Source organism: Vombatus ursinus, unplaced genomic scaffold (genome assembly GCF_900497805.2).
Source record: "Vombatus ursinus unplaced genomic scaffold, bare-nosed wombat genome assembly UNPS02015255.1, whole genome shotgun sequence".
NCBI classification, from domain to species: domain Eukaryota; kingdom Metazoa; phylum Chordata; class Mammalia; order Diprotodontia; family Vombatidae; genus Vombatus; species Vombatus ursinus.
In genome coordinates, this window is record NW_020955033.1 from 34,054,448 (window position 1) to 34,075,320 (window position 20,873).

At 37.7% G+C, this 20,873-nt stretch overlaps 1 protein-coding gene across 1 annotated transcript in view; it reads right to left on the reverse strand.

Annotated features, from left to right (window-relative positions):
* LOC114031685 (laminin subunit alpha-1-like) overlaps positions 1 to 20,873 on the reverse strand; it is a 195,071-nt gene that overhangs the window by 43,448 nt on the left and 130,750 nt on the right. Inside the window, exons 40-48 of the mRNA XM_027846837.1 lie at positions 16,066 to 16,201; positions 14,506 to 14,599; positions 11,581 to 11,700; positions 8,108 to 8,290; positions 7,669 to 7,823; positions 4,980 to 5,123; positions 4,039 to 4,172; positions 3,022 to 3,172; positions 1,019 to 1,143 (exon numbers count right to left, since the gene is read on the reverse strand). Of these exons, the coding sequence (XP_027702638.1) occupies positions 1,019 to 1,143; positions 3,022 to 3,172; positions 4,039 to 4,172; positions 4,980 to 5,123; positions 7,669 to 7,823; positions 8,108 to 8,290; positions 11,581 to 11,700; positions 14,506 to 14,599; positions 16,066 to 16,201 (1,242 nt within the window). The remainder of the gene's footprint in view (positions 1 to 1,018; positions 1,144 to 3,021; positions 3,173 to 4,038; positions 4,173 to 4,979; positions 5,124 to 7,668; positions 7,824 to 8,107; positions 8,291 to 11,580; positions 11,701 to 14,505; positions 14,600 to 16,065; positions 16,202 to 20,873) is intronic.

Genomic DNA, 20,873 nt, shown 5'->3' on the forward strand with positions numbered 1-20,873 from the left:
CTTTCTTTCTTTCTTTCTTTCTTTCTTTCTTTCTTTCTTTCTTTCTTGGCTAGGCAATGGGGTTAAGTGACTTGTCCAGGGTCACACAGCTAGTAAGCGTCAAATGTCTGAGGCCGAATTTGAGCTCAGCTCCTCCTGATTTCAGGGCTGGTAATCTATCCACTAGGCCACCTAGTTGCCCCTCATATAGACTTTTTTATGCTAAGTGGTCTAGGCATTTTATAGGGGGCAGCTAGGTGGCATAGTGGATAAAGTGTCAGGTCTAGAGTCAGGAAGATTCATCTTCCCAAGTTCAAATCTGGCCTCAGACACTCATTATCTGGGTGACCTTGGACAAGTCACTTAAATCTGTTGCCTCGGTTTCCTCATCTGTAAAATGAACTGGGGAAGGAAATAGCAAACCATTCCAGTATCTTTGCTAAGAAAACCCCAAATGGGATCACAAAGAGTTGGACACAACTGAAACTACTGAACAGCTAGATATTTTATATTCAGAGACATTTATAAGATTCTTATAAATGAAGTTTCAAGATACATTTATACATGTCAAAATTTCAAAATATCTTTTATGATTTATGTATAAATTACACAACCCTCCAATATTCCATGTGCTACAAAGTATTACATTTCTTAGAAAGATTTTAAAAAAATGAAACATGCTTCCAAAGAAAAACAACATTACTATAAATTTATCTGGCAATAGAGTAGTCAGCATCAAACATTTGTCATCCTTTTTAAAAATACTAATATATGTACATGTAAATATTCAGAGATGTAGCATAATGTACTGTCCTAGCTGTCACAGGGACATATCACTTAGACTCAATATCCCAGATATTTCTGAGATCATCAGTTTGAGACCAGTTGCTTATCTATAACCAAGGAGAGGGTTTCCATATTGGAAACAGTCCACACTACTGAATTGCAGGCCCAGACCAACATAAATCAATCAATCAATTACATTGTTTTTGAATACTAAAATGACAACATTTTACACGTTAAAGAGGGAAAATATTACCTTCCAAAACAGCCATTGCATTTGCCCTCCCTTTCAATATAGTTCCATAGGCCAATAGATTTTCCATTTAAAGATGCCTCTCCCATGCATCCTTTAAAATGAGTAACTTTCACAGCAGGTGACTTCTAAAACAGAAAAAAAAAAGAGACACACTATCTTGGTAAAGCAAAACAATATTAAATACCATAAATTTCTCCAGGTAATGAAATAATATTTCCAAAGAGTCTCAAATTCAGTTCTTCCAAATTCAGAAAAGTTATTAAAAAAAACAAAAAACAAGCAAATTGCCAGAAGAGGAAAAATATGACCTACTTTTATTCTTCAATTGCTATATTTTCTTTAAAATCTATGAAAGGTCAAAAGGGGGTCAGCATTGGCCCATAACATTCCCCAGTGCCACCAGAACCAGATCAAAATAGAATTGGGAAATAAAATAGCATAAAGCTAAAAACACAATAAAACATAGATAATATTAAGTTTTAAGATTAAGTTACTATGCAGCCGGCAAAAATCCTTATGTGCAGTTTTGTGGCCCCTATTTCTGCTTGAATTTGACACCCCTGGCCTAGACAATTACCCCAGCCTACTTAAAGTTACAGATAAGATGCAAAATTCTAGATACATTTATTAGGTAAGAAAACAGCTTAATTGTTCATTAAGTGTGAATAAAATCTAAGCATCTCACTAGGTGCTAAAGGAAGTCTATTCTGATTGAATGAGGGACTTGGAAACAGAAACACCCCGTGTAATTCAAGGGAGCTACTTTAGAACCCAAAGAGTTGAATTTCTGAAAGCACAGAGGAGAAAACATTCCAGCTAATCTCCTGAGAAGGACTCTGTGCCGGCCCTGAGAAGGAGAGTGGAGACTGGCAGGCAGAGCCCTGCACCTTGTCCTCAGCCCTGGTCTCAGACCCCTCCTCTCACTCCCTTGGCCAGAAGAGGATGTACTTCCTGTATTTCCATCTGCATCCTAGCAACATTGATAGTGTCTGCATTAGGATGTGGCTTCAAGGCTCTACCAAGACCCCAGCAGAGAAGTTACATCACATCTAAGAGAAGCATCTTGAGGACTCCAACAAAAAGATTTCCAGAACCTGGTAACCTCTGCCACCCCGAGCTTGAGCCCACTTTCTCCCATGTATACCAGTGAGGTAATTTATCACAGATTTTTTATGCGGGATGTTTTGTACAAACCGTTCAATACCCTTTTCTAACATCTAATTAATTCTAGATGATTAGTTGATATCAATTGATAATCACAGCAGGGAGCACCCCAGTAGAGACTCATGCGTTGTAGAACGGAAATACAGTAGAACCAATAGAAAACAACTCTCCAACTCCTCAGGGTTATCTGACTTTGAGGGGAGAGGAAGGAGCCACCTTTTACGACAGCGTGGGTGGGGTTGGGATGGTCACTTCAAAGCATGAGCTACATCAGTTTTCAAGTTTTATTCGGTGAGAAACGTTTAAATTTCTCAGGTAAGTGGTACAGTGAAAAGAGTTAGGTCTGAAGTCAGGAAGCCCTGAATTCAAAGTCAACCTCAGACACTTACTAGCCATGTGATCCTGGGAAAGTCTTCTGCCTGCCTCCATTTCCTGATTTGTAAAATGGAGGTGATAATAGAACCTACTTCCCAGGGTTGTTGTGAGGATGAAGCGAGGTATTATTTGTAAAGTACATCTTAGCACAGTGCCTGGTACATAGTAGGTGCTTAATAAATGCTAATGAATTCAAAGCTCCGATTCAAGCCAAAAACCATCAGACAAGGAAGAAGAGATCCTTATGGAAATATAAAATCCCAAAACCTCAAACTTTTTGCCCCCTTGAAAAGTGACTCCAACTAACAAAACAGGTCCTGGGTTCCTACTCCAGATGAAGAATTTATTCCTTACCCTTGTTTGCCTATCTAAACTGAGCACGAAAGACAAGAGTCTTATTTGTTCAGGAAGTAATTCATTTGCAGGCAAAGTCAGCATGTTATATAGAACTTATTAATTTTTACCTTTATTTGTCCTCCAAGTCCTCCAACAAACATTAATGTTGACTCGTTTACATCCAGCACATTAGCTGTCCCAGGGGATTTGGCAGTTTTGGTTAATGGCTTCTGAGTAGAGCTCATTTCCTTTATACTCAATGAACCAGTGTTCCCAAATCTAATAATCATGAACAATTACATAATAAACACTTCCTGAAGTTCAACTGAGTTCAACTCAACAAATATTAAATATCCACTCAGGCCACAGACCTATTCTAGGTGCTACAGAAAACCCAGTTCCCCCCTTCAAGGATCTTACAATCTAGTTGGGGTGTGGGAAGAAAGCTCAATAAGACATGCAAAAAAAACCAGATAAACAATAATACATAACAATATGTGGTTAAGTGCCAAAATATGCATCATAGGCAACATATGAGTGATGAGAGGAAAAAGATCATCAGAAGACCTGAGTTCAAATTCAGCCTCAGACACTAGCTGTGTTACTCTGAACAAGTCACTTAACCTCTATTTGTCTCACTTTCCTCATCTGTAAAATGGGGATAAATAATAGCCCCACCGTTTGTACTGAGGATCAAATGGGATAATAATTGTAAAGTACTTAGCATAGTGCCTAGCATACAGTGTGTACTTCATAAATGTTAACTAATCATTATTATTATGGGCCAGAGGCATTAGAAAAGACTCCAAGGAGGAAATGGAACATGAGCTGGAATTTGAAAGATAGGTAAATGTTTGATCTATAAAAGAATTTTGAGGTTAGAAAGCTGTTTTCAGTTATTAAGGCAGATTACATTTCTCTTTCTCTCTATTCTGGTTTAGCAATCTAGATACTTCAGACAATCCAAAATTCTAAAGATAACTGAAATAATGTATTCTTTGACCTTTTAAAAAAAAAAACCCTTTCCATTCCATATAATAGAAAAAAAAAACAATTCAGCAACATATATGCTTTCCTACTGACAAAGTTGAAAGGAGAGTGTTAAAGCTCATTTTAGCATAATTACTTTGAAAGATCTCCATTACCTGGTTATGTATATTCGGTGCCATTTATTGTTATCTATAGAGAAGTCTGAAAATTCCAATCTTGCTGACCCAGAGCCTACATCCCAAAGGAAGGCCACTTTGCCATGCCGCATCTCGACAGCAAGAAAGTCAGACTAGGTAGGGGTAGGGAAGTGGGGTAGAGAAGGCATTGAAAATGAATGAGTTTTGCATAATGGTAGGTTTTGTTCAACCAATTTCATTTCAAAGCAAGTGTTCTTTAATTACTTCGTATTTTAAAAACCATATACACAATTCTTTGTCTTTAGTATTCACATGCTCACTTCACTAGCAACTACAGTAGCTCTTTACCTTGGAAATCCATCATCCTACTTCCCTCCTGCACACACACACACACAAAAACCCAATACATTTTTGTTGCCTCAAGGCCACCTGCAGTCTGAAAATGGTTTTTCATGGATTCCTTTCCCTGCTTTTAAATCTAGGAAGCATCAACTGAATCTTACTCTGTTTTGTAGGAACAAAAAACAATAGTAAAACATATCATGAACATGGAACATAGACACGTTTTTAAAGTTAATTCCTGAAGCTACATTTCATTGTGATCCAATTTGACACCAAGAAAAGATGATACATGCTTTCTCAAGAACATAATAAAAACTTAGTCCCTTCAAAAAATTTCAGAGGTGGCAAGAAGATTTCCCTTAATATGGCAGAAGGTTAAGGTGGAAATTGATGGCCCATTCAAAAGTGGCATGTTTATCCTCACAGGACTCTAGATACTTTTTGGCTAATGCCATTACTCTGGGAAAAAAGTGGTTCCATGGAAGCCTAGTGATACTACTCATGCTAATCTCACCAATTCCCTGTTTCTGCCACCCACAAAAAAATGAGTTGACTCTACAGAAAAATAAAGTTACAAGTCAATTCTTAATTTGTATTCCATGGGTCTGATGGCTTACACTGGCGCTGCTCCCCAGGTAGAACAGAAGGTTATCAGGTTCACTGGTTTTAACATTTAACATTAAGGTGTTATAGTTGGTAGAGGATATCTGAGGCTGGTAGGCACGGATACAGTCTCGATCTGCAGATACAGCCACTTTAATCTGAAAAAAAGAATTAAATGGCAAACATATTTCAGTTATTTAACACCAAATGCTCTCAGATAGCCAAAAGTGAAAAGAAGAAAGGTGATTTTGTAATTGATTTTTCATTAGAAGTCACACGCAAATGGGTTTCCTCTCCTGACAATTAGATAATGCTATGGCTTTCACAAAGTGTATGAACAGACCAGATTTTTTAAAAATGTAAGAAAGCTTAAAAATGGGAATTGAGTACTTGGATATTAACACACTATTTTATATAGGAAACAATTATTTTTAATGAGTGTTTTAAGCATTTATGATCAGGGAATCTATACAATTATCTTATTAGTTAAGTTGTAAAGGTCTTTCAATGCTAAGCTGAGAATTTTTTTTTTAAATCACAAAGTAATTAAGTGGCCATTGAAACTTCTTGAGTAGAGGAATGACACAGCTAGGACTGTGCTTAAAGGATATCAACTTGACACTGTTATGTAAGACAGATTGGAGAGGTGAGAGGCTGTTACAGTGGGACTAGTGAGGAATCTATCACAATAATTCAATTTAGAGGTGATGAGAGATGGAATTAAGATGGTGGTTATATGAATGGAAGAAAGAAATGTCTTCACAGATTACTTCAGCTGAAAATAATCTCTCCCTCCTTTGAATTCCTATACTTTTTGGTTTTTTTGGCAAGGCAATCGAGGTTAAGTGGCTTGCCCAAGGTCACACAGCTAGTGAGTATCATGTCACTGAGACAGGATTTGAACTCAGATCCTCCTGACTCCATGGCTGGTGCTGTATCCACTGTGCCACCTAGCTGCCCCTACTTTCTTTTTTATAGCATTTATCATATATTTCCTTGGTTGTTGTTAGGTTGTTTTTCAGGCATGTTAGACTCTTTGGGATCCCATTTGGAGTTTCGATGGCAAAGATACTGGAATATTTGCCATGTCTTCCAGCTCATTTTACAGATGAGGAAACTGAGGCAAACAAGGTTAAGTGACTTGCCCAGGATCACACAGCTAAGTAAGTGTCTGAGGCTGTATTTGAACTCAGGAAGATGAGCCTTCCTGACTCCAGGTCTGGTACTCTATCCATTGCACCACCTAGCTGCCATATACTTCCCTTATTCTCTAGTAACTTTTGTGTATACCTTATCACACCTAGTAGATTGTAGACAATGGGCCTAATTTGCCTCTGAATCTCCTACAGTACCTGGTCTAGTGCCTAGATTTTAGTATTCTATAAACATTTATTGAATAAATGAATATTTTAAGTGGTTTTTAAACAAATCATTAACAAAGAGGCAACATAGCGCAGAGGATAGAGAGCCAGCCTTTTAGCCAAGAAGACCTGGGGTCAAGTCCTGCTTTCTCTGACACAAGCAGGCTGTATGAACCTAGGTAAGTCACTTAACTTTTCTGTGTCCTAGACAGCTCTCTAAGCTGATGAGTTGCAGTGAAAGTGCCCATCTGCTTTGTTAGAAGGAATTTCTTCAGCCAGGAAGTTCCCTAAAGTCAATAAAATCACACCTTTGATCCCTATCTAGTATGAAAAAACATTTAGGTGCTTTTTGATGCTGTTGGTTTTTTGTTTGTTTACTTGTTTGTTTTTATGAACAACATAGGTATTGTTTCTCAAAACTGAGGAAATCTAGATAGTCTAACCCTGTTTCCTGGTTATAAAGTATAAGGATGGTAGATTTAATGGTCATTGATATTGCTACTCTGTCCATAGACACACTATAGCAGATGTCTTCAGAAATACCACCGTCTCGTTGAAATATCAGTGCCACAGGACTATTATTAATTTCTTTTGTAGTAAAACCATATGGCCATGCTTCTCAAATATTGTACTTTCTTCCAAGATAGGCGACATCCTCCAACAAATTATCTGGTGTACCAGTGATGGTGAAGATATTCTCATTCATATATGTATTTGCATGAGGCACAAGACTTTTTTGGAGTGACTTTCATTCACTCCATTACGTATTCTTAAAACATTTCAGAGAGCAGTGCTGCTGTTGCCAGTCATACCTGACTCTTTGTGACTCTGGCTAGGGTTTTCTTGATGAAGACACTGGAGTGGTTTGCCATTTCCTTCTTCAACTCATTTTACAGATGAATAAACTAAGGCAAACAAAGTTAAGTGACTTGCCCAGGGTCACATAGCTAGTAAGTGTCAGAGGTCGGATTTGAACTCAGAAAGATGAGTCTTACTGACTCCATCCACTGTACTACCTATCTGTCCACTCAGAATATTATAAACAAGGGAAGAGAAAGGAGTAAAGTTACAAGGTAGCATATGGAAAAGAATGAAAGTGATAAATCATACTGATTCTCAGACCCACATTAACAGGTCATTGAATGAACTTAAAAAAAAAACACACAGGAAGGAGTCTGCATTATAAGACTTTTGTGTGTTATGAGAGTTCTAGAACCTAAAGCACAAAAGCAGGAATTCAAAGGCATGAAAGCTGAAAGTCTTAGCTTTAAATATCTTTCAAATGAAAAGGGCACAAGGAATTCCTTATCACAGAAAGCTGTTTCTGTATTTTTGTACTTACAGATGCTGCCTGCTTTCGGGCCTGACTGATCAATTCTTTAATTTCAGACAGGTTCCTGTTCAAGTTCTCCTCAAGCATTTTCAAAGGCTTCAAACGATCAAATAAAAGATTGGCTTGTGTTTTCATTTCTTTTACCTTCCTTTCAACCAACACAGCTATGAAGGAAAAGAAAGGAGGGGAGAGAAATTAATTGCTCATTACTGGAATGCATGGGACAAAATTCTGGGTAACTCTCTCAACAGCCTTTAATAGACGTGTGAAAAATTCACACAGAGACAAAGAACTAAAGAAAGTTTGTTTTTAAAGGTCTGCAGTCGACGCATTCTTCTTTTTGTTATGCAGACATTTTGGATCATAGACTGAATCATGATTTTTATGCTTGGCAACAGCAACCTTTTGCATTTGAGCAAAGGTTTTCCTAAAGTGAAACAAGACTTACTAGCCTGGGATGAGTCACTTAGAAGCTGATTGGTTTTTCTCAATGTTTCATTAACCCTGGACAATGCAGATGAAGTATTAAGCAGCTTCTGACTGAAATCCACAATGTCGTTCAAAGTGCTTGTGGCACTTTCATTAGCAGCTCCTGCCATCTCTTTGGCCTTTAGTCCTGTCTCCCCGGTACCTGAAATGCAAACATATATGCACCCCCTTAAAATCACACAAACTGACTGATACCTCTGCAAGAGGAGCAAACTTAATTTCATCCATGAGCACAAGATGATAATATTCCTTACAAATTACAAGTCCTGTAAGGCTTTCTTTTGCAGAAAGTTTGGTGTTTTGAAACATACTATGTTATCTCTTTAGTAACAAATGCAATACTTTCAGTAAAAAATATCACAGAAAATGAACTTTCTTTATTAAAGGCAAATTAGTGAATATCATTAACTATTGAAAATAGGGTCAGCTATTTTTAATAAGTGGAGTCGGGAAGACCTGAATTCAAATCCAACTTGTGACACTTACTAGCTGTGTGACCGTGAGCAAGTCACTTAACCTCTGTTTGCCTTAATCCCCTGGAGAAGGAAATAAGAAATCACTCCAGTATCTTTGCTAAGAAAACCCCATGGATGACATTGGCATGCTCTGGTCCATACGGTCACAAAGAGTTGCACATAACTGAACAACATTTCTCTTTGGTAACACTTTTTACTTTTTCCTGGACAAAAATGAATATTAACATCGCTTGTAATGCAATGCTTAGCTAATAAGTAGTATGTTAATATGCTTGAGGCCTTTAAGTTCAAAATTATCCTCTTTGGGACCCCTGACGCCACTTTTATCCAGAACTAGAAGCAATAACTACATAGTATCGTTCAACTCCTATTCATACTAGCTGTGTGACCACAGGTAGTTCACTTCTCAGTATCGCAACTAATTTTCTAAGAATCTAATTTGCAGGTGAGTTGCTCATCTGCATTAGTGGAGGTGGCTTCCACTATGGAGTTCTCCAAACTGAAGAATTCATGGGTCTGAACTTCCTCTCACCCACTCCGAAGATAATAAAATTCACGTTTACATAGATGATAAGATGTTAAGATCTGGAAAGGACCATAACTCTATTGGTCATCATCAAAGTAACAAAAAATAAGTGACATCCATATAGTGCATTCTAATTTGTAAGCATCTCTTTGGAGCCCTATAACAGTCCCTATGTGGTATGGAACTAGGAATATTTGCTCAGTTGTTTTAGCCGTGTCTAACTCTTTGTGAGCCTGTCTGGAGTTTTCTTGGCAAAGATACTGGAGTAGTTTGCCATTTCCTTCTCCAGCTCATTTTACAAGTAAGGAAACTGAGGCAAACAGGGTTAAGTGACTTGTCCAGGGTCACATATCTAGTAACTGCCTGAGTCCAGATCTGAACTCACAAAAAAGCCCAGCACTGTCCACTGCATCATCTAGCTGCCACTGTGGATATTACTGTACCCATTTTGCAGATGATGAAACCAAGGCTAATTGATAAAGTGACTAAGTAACTTACCCATGGTCACAAGGCTATTAAGTGCAGGGACAAGAATCAAACCCACCTTTCTCCTTACTCTAACTTCAATGTCCTTTCTACTACATCAATCTAAATCTACTACTTCAGTCTAAATCAACCACTTCATTTTACAGAAGAATAAACTGAAGTGTGAATAGGTCAAATGGCTTAATCATAATCACACAGCTAATATGAAACAAGACTAGGATTCGAATCCAGGTCAAATCCAGCACTAATTTCATTACTTGGATGTATAACTTATCACCATTATTTTCCACATCTTATTTTATTTCAAAAGGAACTTTTAGAGTTTCAGTTTGCTGACTGAATTATATTACACTGCAAAGACAGTGTGATCCCATACACCACTAAGACTACTGATAACAGAACAAAATAAGGAATTATTAATCATCACAGAGAAATCAAATTCGGAGATAGTCTAAACAATCTTGACAACAAACCCGCCAATTAAAATACTATTTTACAAATAGTACTTTATCTCTTTATTATCATTTTGTCCTTTTCAAAAACCCTGCTGTTTTGACAAAACTCTGTCAATTTAAAGACTTGAGTTTTACTGAGTTTCAAACAGTAGGGGGTTCTCTACTTAAGGTAGGAGGCATCCAGTTAGATTAAATTGGGAAGAAAAGTGTGTGTCTCAGTGGGGAAAGGGAAATTGCTAAATAAGAGAGAAAGATACGAATGGGTTCTGAATCATAGAATCCATTTGCCTTACATTTTTAGTGTTTTTAAATTTTTTAATTAATGTTACATTTCCAACCAACCAAGGCTAAATGTGACTTAAGAACATGAAAAGTCTTTTTCAGAGTGTTTTACTGTCTCAATAAACGTGATCATAAAACAGAAATTCTTGAAATTCACACATTTATGACAGACAACATTTTCATGCAAACCTTTGATAATTAAAGAAAAAAAGTATAATAGTGGGGTTTTTTGTTTGTGTTTGTTTGTTTTTTTAACCTTTCTGATAATTTAACAAGTTTCTTATCTCTTGGGAGACTTTCTTCTTACAGCATAAAATGTTTGCACATTTTAAAAAATCAATTCAACAAATGTTTATTAAGCATCTACATTGTGCATATTAGAAATAAGCTCCTTGAGGGTAGTATCTGTTCTTTGTGTCCTCTGGGTTCAGCACAGTGCCCTATTATATATTATTGATTACTTGCATAAAGTAGGCTTTAGAGAAATAAACAAAAAAAAAAAGAAACAAAACAAGACAGAGTGGCTGCCCTCAAGGGGCTTGCCATCTAACATTAAAGGGAATGTCAATGGCAAATTTGGTTGTTAGAGAAAAACAGAATACCCCCACCTCAAGTCCTACTCTGACACTTCATCTAGGTACAGAAGTGATCCTGAACTTTCAAAGGCTATGCCATCATATCATAATGTCTAGCACATCCCATTACACTGAAAAAGATTTGTGGATGGATCTTTTAATTATGGATTCCATGTCTTCTATGTGAAGACCAGGTTGGCTAAGTTCACGAGCCATGTCACCAGATAAGTTTGGCCTCCAGGTAACAATTTTTCTGGGCCACAGCAGCTCACTGATTATCATCTAAAGTGTGGATGGGTTATTAGTAGATGGAGCTTAGATAGGGATGCAATCAGGAACTCCTGAAGTTTTGAAATAAGTAAAGAAACTTGAAACTAAGCAATTTCAATGGTTACATAAAATCTATAACTCGGGTCTTTTGTATTTAAGAGTACAGATTTTAGCATCGAAGAAAATGAATGCCATCACTCCCAATTCAGATTCCTTTTACAGCAAGATACTAAATCAGTCTCTAGGCTCATTTACAACAAGGGTTCTTAATCAGGCTTCACACAGGACTTCATTATGCTTGTCGGTAATGGCTTTGCGATGAGAAGGTTTTCATTAAATCAGGACAAATCCCTCTCACTTACCATCAGGCATCATCACTCCAAGCATCAACAGTGAATCATTAAGTTGCTTAGTAAGTTTATGAGCACGCTCCTGAAATCGGTTTACCTTTTTTTTCAGTTCACTCATTTTGGACATAACACCTATTAGGGCAACAAAAAGACATGGTTTTTATTGAAACTATTTACTAAATTTTCATCCAAAATTAAATGTAAGTAAAAGCTTTATTTAGTTGTTCCAAGACCATCATAATAAGGCTTAAGAATTTTTCCCCACAAAGCTTACACACCCTGTGTTACTGGTTATGGAAATTAACCAGTGGATCTTCTTAGTCTAAATCTCTCTGACTTTGATGGCAATATCCTTCACTAGCATTGTCTCTTAAAGTGTTCTCTGAAATTTAATCAGGGCTCAATGCCCAGGTGCAAGATAGGTCATATGAGGGAGATGCAAATCACTCAGATCTTTTCCAGATTCACTAATGTCCTCCCTGTCAAGACAATGAGATGCTATGGATTCGGAAGCAGAGGTAAGGAAGTTCCCTCTACTGTTACAACTTCAGGCGCAGCTAAGGATAGAGCGAATGAGCATAAATCTTTGGGGAAGTATTTGGACACCAAGAAGTAAGCAGACTTTTGATATAATGATAAAGCCTAGCCTGGGTGAAGAAAATGTTCAAGTCCTGCCCTACCAGTAGTGATGGGGGAAACTACATCACTTACCATGATAGCAAGAGAGTATAACGTGGGAAAGGCTAGAAGGTGCGGTGCCCAGCACTTTGGTTCACTTTTCCCTGTGTTATCACTGTGGAGTGTGTATTCACACAAATATGCCTGTATGTACCTGTATGTGTCTATATAAGTGTATATGCACATGTACGTGTCTTGTATCAGGCATTTGTCTTAAGAATCTGCGGTGTGGCTTTCTCATAGGCTTATAGATTTAGAGCTAGAAGGAATTTCAGAAATCAAACTACCTCATTTTACAGATGGGGAAACTAAGAAAGTGTCCAGTTACATAACTAGTATGTAAGCTTTCCTGATTTGGGTTCCACACTGTGGATATCAATGTGAGAAGAAGGGATGATGGGAGATAGCTATGAATTCAGGTTCAGTCTAGTACAATATCTTAAATGTATCAGCTGAGCTCCCTGCTGGTTCTTGTCTCTGTAGAAGCTTCCCTTGAGGCCCAGGGGAAGGTATTACAAGGTAAGTATACACTATCCTAAACCCAAATCTTGTTTCAATTTCTTCTCTAATTTCCAAAAAAACTTGATTTGGGATTCTTCCTCCTGACTCATATAATCTGTTGTCCCCTCTTTCTGCTTTTGTTCCATTTAAGATTTTTGTCATCCCTCAGGCTAGGTAAAAATTGTTAATCTTGCTGCCCCTTTATCAGAAATCCTTTTTATTTCCTTGAAAAGTTGCTTAAATCTTTTCTGCTTTTCCCCCCATTTATAACAGACTGTCACATTTGGATTTTAAGGGGATGCTATAACACTAAATCACTGCCGAAATGCATTATCTTCAGATGATAGCTCTGAATTAAACATAAACAGCCATGACATTCTATATTTCACAGGCTATGAAATACTCTTCATTTTTGTATAAACTGAGAGTATAGCTCCCCTCCATTTTCTCCTGGGGCTTATATTCAGTGCTTGCTTTATTGTTTCATGTGATGACACAAACAATTCTACATGTTTTGTCACTTTGAAAGAAAATAATTGTTATTTTCATTGTGCTATTCATCCACTTATAGCAGAAGACAGCAACCATGAGGCTCTGTTTTGGAAAAGAGACTAATGTAGGAGGCAGATTTTATCATGACTCATTGCCAGTTTCTGGGGGAAAAATGTTCTGAGGGGGTTGACATTTAAAGAAGACAGGGTGATAAGTACATTCCAGGTCATGAGAACTGGTAAGCTTCTCCTGATATATGACTTGTTTTCAAATTATCTTTGAACACAAAGTAATTTTCACTTGTTAGATTTCTCAGACAAATAACAAATGAAGCATATTAGCTTCCTGGATTTCATATGATATGAGTCTGTTATCTAGGGGATCTGCTGCCCTGAGTAAAACTTTAGATATTAAAAACAATGAGAAAATGAACATTACACAATTCAGATAAGAGTGTATTGAGCACCAACTATGGGTCTAGGTTAGCACTGTGTCAGGCTCTATGGGAAATCCAAAAGAAATACCTGGAAAAGAAATACTGGAACACACATTTGTAACCTTTCTGAAGGGCTATTTTTTTTTCATCACAAACTAGGGATTTTTGTTGATTGAAAAATAACCAAATATAGTCATTGAATGTGATTAAATTTATCTAGAGTGTACAGAGAAATATCCTTTGGAAGTAGAATTAACAACAATAAGTATTAATTGTCTCAGTTGATTTTTATAGAGTAGATGGGAAAACAAATAATAAATGGGACCAATTTATTATGGTCAAAAGAGCAAGGAAACAAAGCCCCTACTTTCAATTATGATAGTGTTGGGGAGTCAATACTTACACCTATGAAACAATGAGAGAACAGTGGAGGACAGTATACAATAAAGTACTAACCATGCATATGATTAAATGTCTAAAAGAATGACAGGTAATAAAGGCTCTAGGAGCTCAGGATTGGAAGAATTCAATGTTTGCTGTAATTATCAAGATGGATTACAGTGACTGGAAAGAAAGCTGTGAGTGCATAGTTTAAAGGATACATGTGCTGTGATTTAATAAGCAGAGTTTACTTGATTTTGAACTGGAAAAATGTGATGGAAAATGTTAATATTTTTCAGTTACATTTTGCAAATGGGATCGTCAAAAAGGCACGGCCCCTTCTCCCATCAGAAGGAAGGAGGAATAGCAACAGCACAGTTTTCATAGTACATTCATAGGTTTGCTCATTTTTACAATGATCTCAGCAGGGTCCATTTTAAGTGACTGACCTTTAGTTTTTCCATCCAGATTGCTGGCCTCCCTTAGAAGTTTGGCACCTCTCTGGAGAGCTTCTTTCCCATTAGAAACAAGGGGTTCCACTGACTGAAAACCAGAATAAAGCTAACGTGGTCAATATATGTGAGCAAATTCCTTGTTGGAGAAAGTAATTGTATTATTAAAACAAATCTACTGTTAGAAAAATACTTTCTCTTCAGCAGCCCCATGAGAAAGGAAGTACAATATTGTTATCTTCATCTTACAATCAAGGAAACTGAGGCTCAAAAGAGGTGATATGAATGGCATGACCAAGTTCACATAGCTCGTGAGGATAACTACCAGGCTTTTACACTGACTCAAATCTAGGTCTTGATTAGTGCAAATAATGAATCCCCTGAAATGGTCACATTATTTGAATTTGTATAGCATATTTCTATTGGGTGGAACTGATGATTATATTTTACATAATATAATTCTAAATAGTTCATATTTGAGGGGCAGCTAGGTGACGCAGTGAATAGAGCTCCAACCTTGGAGTCAGGAGGACCTGAGTTCAAATCTAGCCTCAGACACTTGACACTTACTAGCTGTATGACCCTGGACAAGTCACTTAACCCTATTGCCTAGCCCAAAAAAAAAAAGCTCAAATTTGAATAGATATGATCATTTGGAGGGGATTCATTATTGTTGTTCGGTTGTGTCCTACTCTTTGCAACCCCATTTGGGGTTTTCTTGGCAAAGATACCGGAATAATTGACCATTTCCTTCTCCAGTGCATTTTACAAATGAGGAAACTAAGGCAAACTGGATTAAGTGACCGACCCGGGGCCACTAAGCTAGTAAGTGTCTGAGACTAGATTTGAACTCAGGTTTCCCTGACTCCAAGGCCAGTGCTCCATCCACTGCACCACCTACTCACACTAATCAGGACCTAGCTGTATGCCATGTTGTCAGTCTAGTTTGTCCCAAAAGTAAGAACATAAAGGGAGAAGGTGTTTTAAAAATGCATGAAGAAAAATCAGTCATCAATAACAAAATCGGGCCATGAATAAAGAAAGGTATTTGAATGTTGCCTGGAATAATAGTCATATTACAAGAAAGAAAACAGTAGATAGTATAAAAGCACTTCTTTTCTCTTTGTAGGCACCTAGGTAGTGTAGTGGATAGAGTCTTGGATTTAAAGTCAGGAAGACCTGATTTAGATATTTACTATCTCTGTGATTCTCTGCAAGTCACTTAACTGCTCATAGCCTCAGTTTGCTCAACTGTAAAATGGGAATAATAATACTGCACAATAAAATGATTTGCAAAATTTAAAGTCCTATATGAATGCTAGTTACATCATTTCTCTAATCATTTTTATTATTTTAATAAACATATTTAAACTATAGCTAGTTAAAAATATTTCATGATGATATAAATCTATAGAATCTATAAGAGATAGAATATTGCCAAGCACAAATCTGAGATTCTCAGTCCAACCATCATGTATTTTGTGAAATGTTCCTGAAGAGAAGGTCCTAAATAGCAAAAGCTACTTGCAACCTTAAAGGCTGATGGTTCTTCCTTACCAGGTTTGTAATTTCTGCTTTCCTGAGAGCTTCTACTGCCAATTTCTCTGCACCTTCAATCAAGCTTTGGATGCTGGAATGGGCATGGATGGCATTTGTTGCATTAAGAGAAACATCTCTTGCATCTGTAAGACCCCTGCAAAGGCAACAAAATTAGAAAGCTCTTGCTACATATTATGCAAATAAAATTAGCTCACAAAATTTGCTCATAGAAACTATAAATAAGTGTTTCATAATTGCCAACTGGAATGGCCTTTTGTAAATCCTTATACTTCGTGAGCAGCCTTTGACGCTGCCAATCACCCCCTTTTCCTAGATATTCCCTCCTCTCTAGTTTTCAAGACACTATTCTTTCCTGGTTCTCTTACCTGTCTGACCACTCCTCAGTCTCCTTCGCTGGATCTTCATGCAGGACACTCCACTAATCATGGATGTCCCCCAAGGCTCTGTCCTGAGTCCTCTTCTTTTCTCCCTCTATGCTATTTCACTTGGTATTAAATTAGTTTCCATAGATTCAATTAGGACCTCTATGCAGATGATCCTTTGATCTCTATCCAGCTCTCACATTTCTCCAGACTTCCAGTCTCACATCTCCAATCTCTTGTTGTGTATCTTGAATTGGATGTCCTGTAGACATTTTAAACTCACTATCTCCAACACTTAATTACCTCCTCCCTTCCTGTTCCTAACTTCCTATTATTGTTGAGGGTACTACCATCATCTCAAACATCCAGGCTCACAAACTAAATGTCATCCTTAACTCCGCCTTCTTTCTTTCCCATTATCTGATTCATTGCCATGTCCTGTAAATTGTACCTACACATCTCTTACATGTGCATGCCCCTTTCTTTCCTCTGACATTACCACCACCTTGGTGCATCCCCTGTCACCTCATTTGTTGTTCAGTCTTTTTAGTCATATTCAACTTTTTGTGACCCCTTTTGGGGTTTTCTTGGCAAAGATACTGGAGTGGTTTGCCATTTACAGCTCACTTTGCAGATGAGGAAACTGAGGCTAACAGGGTTAAGTGACTTGCCCAGGGACACACAGCTAGTAAGTGTTAGAGGCCAGATTTGATCTCAGGAAGATGAGTCTTCCTGACTCCAGGCTCAGCACTATCTACTGTGCCACCCAGCTACCCCCCATCACCTCACGCCTGGACTATTTTATTTTATTTTATTTTATTTATCTTTTTGGCTAGGCAATGGGGTTAAGTGACTTGCCCAGAGTCACACAGCTAGTGAGTGTTATGTGTCTGAGGCTGGATTTGAACTCAGGTCCTCCTGACTCCAGGGTCAGTGCTCTATCCACTGCGCCACCTAGCTGCCCCTATCTGGGCTATTTTAATAGTCTCCTGATTGGTCTCCATGCCTCAAGTCTCTTCCCTTTCTAAGCTGTGCTCCTTTCATCTGCCAAAATGATTTTCCTAAATTGTAGGTCTGACCATGTCACTCCACTACTCAATAAACAGCCAGGGCTCCCTATCCTTCAGAAATAAACATAAAATTCTATTTTTGGCTTTTAAAGTCAGTCCTTCACCACCTGGCCCCTTCCCTCCTTTCCATTCTTCCTGCACTTTACTCCCTCATCCACATACTCTATAATTCAATGATACTAATCTCTACCTCCTGACTCCATGCATTTACAATGGCAATCTCTTGTGCCTAGAATTCTCTCCCTCCTCATGTTTTTACTTCCTAGCTTCCTTCAAGTCTCAGCTAAAATCTTACCTTCTACAAGAAATATTTTCTGACACTCCTTAATATCAGTGACTTCCCTCTGTAATTATCTCCATTTTATCCCATATATATCTTGTTTGTAGAGTCATTTACACGCTCTCTCCTGTCCCTCTTCCCATTAGACTATGAGCTTGAGGGCAGAGACTGTTTTCGCTCTTCTGCTTAGCATAATGCTTGTTAGGCTCTTAAAATTGCTTCTTGACTTGATTTTAAAGCTCCTCATATCACTTTTCAGGATAGCTAGTTGGTGCAGTGGATAGAGCACCATGCCCAGAGTCAGGAAGACCTGAGTTCAAATCTTGCTTCAGACACCTAAAAGCTGTATGACCCTAGGCAAGTCACTTAACCCTATTTGCTCAGTTTCTTCATCTGGAAAAGGAAATGGCAAACCACTTTGCCCAAAAAACCCCAAATTGGGTCACGAAGAGTCTGAAACAACTGAATGACAACATAAATTTTCAAAATAAGTTTGCTGTGTTACCACTATCTCTTTTAAACTTTTTTTTCCGGGGGGGGCTAGGCAACAGGGTTAAGTGGCTTGCCCAGGGTCACACAGCTAATAAGCATTATGCGCCTGAGGCCAGATTTGAACTCAGGTCCTCCTGAATCCACGGCTGGTACTCTATCCACTGCATCACCTAGCTGCCCCTAAACTTTTTTTTTCAAGAGTTGCCTGAGCTGTGTCCCAGAGAGATCATACAAATGGGAAAAGGACTCATATGTACAAAAATATTTATAACAGCTTTTTGTGGTGGCAAAGAATAGGAAATTGAAGGAATTCCCATCAATTAAGGAATGGCTGAACAAGCTGTGGTATATGAATGTAATGGAATAGTATTGTGCCATAAGAAATGATGAGCAGACAGGCTCCAGAAAAACCTGAAAAGACTTGTATGGATTGATGCTGAGTGAAGTGAGCAGAAACAGGAGAACACTGTACATAGTAACAGCCACATTGTGCAATGACTAACATTGATAGACTTAGCCCTTCTCAGCAATGCAAGGATCTAAGACATCTCCAAAGGCCTCGTAATGGAAAATGCTATCTATTTCCAAAGAAAGAACTATGGAGTTTGAATGCAGATCGAAGCACACTATTTGCTATTTTTTTCTTTTGTTTTGTTTTGTTTCCTCTTTCTGGTGGCTCCTCCTATTGGTTCTAATTCTTCCTTACAACATCATTAATGTGAAAATATGTTTAATAGGAATGTATATGTATAGCCTATATCAGATTGCTTGCCATCTTGGGGAGGGAGGGGAGAAGGAAAGGGGAGAAAAATTCAAAACTTATGGAAGTGATTGTTGATGAATCAAAATAAATTAATAAAAAAAGTAAAAAAAAAGTTGCCTGAGGGGGAAGGACAGGAGCCTTAATTCTTGTGATCCCAGCTGCTTAGCCATGATTTCTGTCTAACTTCACCCAAAGGAGTGAAGGCCTTCTGCTCTACCACAACTCTTCCTTCTCCTGCCCAACACTCTCAGCTCTATGAGCCCCTATTTTTCATTATCTTGTTCTAAGTCTTTAGCCTACAAATGGATAAGAAGTGAAGGGTGAGGAGAAATGCGCCCTGCATAAGGTCACTGATTTTACTGTCCATTCTATGTTCTCTATCTAGCTCATACATTTTCAAACAACTCTGCTAAGCACATATAAAGTTGCTTCTCATTCAACAGGCCATGTCCTAATTTGATGGGATTCACTTGAGATATTTTCTGACTTATCAGTTGATATTTCAATCAGTTGGAATTCATTTTCAGTAGGCAACAATTCATTTATGAACTTTCCAATGGGTGGACGGTACACTTTCATACCACTCTCTATCTAGAAAATGAAATCTGACAATCGACACATCCCCTAGGCCTGCAGAGTAAATCACTTCATTTTCTTTCCAAGGTTACTGAGGCAAGTCACCCCCAAAGAACATCAGCATTTATTACTAGCAACCATTTGGCTGGTAAAATGCAGTGATTTATAGGTACAAGATGATAATCATTTGTATTTTGAGTTCAATTTCCTTTACCATTCATACATTAAGTAATCAAGTCTATAACTTGATTGTAAATGCAATAAGACTATCTTTGCATTTTCCTCTTTTTTAGGGATGGATGAAAAGAGAGAGGAAATAATGGAGCACCAAATTCAAATTTTCTCCATTGATTCTGTGGTTAACATCACATAAATAAATAAGTGATTTTATACTATCGACAATCATGTTGTTCTTTAACAATTTTGTGAGTGTAAGTCTCGTGTCAACGAAAAGACTGAATTTTAAGCTGGCCTTATTCAAAACTGTCAGGTAAATGAAGTCTATTCTTGGAACCCAAGTATCTCCTTTATGTGCCCTTCCCTGGCTTGTTGGTACCTTTCCTTTCCCTACGGAAACCTCTTAATCTCCTGTCTATTATCAAGATAAGCTCTGGAAATTATAATGTGGCATAAATGACTAGTAAGATTTATGTTTCAGGGCTATTTTCATTTTTCTAGGGAACCAATGTGAATAAAAATTCATGAAGTATTTAATGAAAATAGTGGAACGTTAACTAAGTGAATCAGCTTAAAATTTCGGAGGGCTGAGGGCTTTCCTAGTGGCCCAAAGACATACGGGTCTACAGCATGACTATAAGCTCTTTTAGGATAAGGACAATGTATTTCATTTATTTTATATCCTCTCAAAGAACTTCAAAAAAAAGTACTGGGGATGTAGGGGGTGTTCTATAAATACTTGGGGTAACTACACGGTGCAGCGGTCAGAGCACTGTATTTGAAATCAGGAAGATCAGAGTTCAAATCTGACATTTGATACTTAATAGCTATATGACCCTGGCCAAGTCACTTCACCTCCCTCAATCTCAGTTTCTTCCATGGTAAAATGGAGTTAATAACAGCACCTACCACATAAGATTGTTGGGAGGATAAACTGAGATAAGATTTATAAAATGTTCCACAAATCTTAAAGCATTAGATAAATGCCAGCTGTTATTGCTTGTAGAGATGATGCAGGAGGGTAATATCTTCAAGATTTTTATCAACTACTTGAAGAAATTTGCTATAAGTAATTTGTAATAATG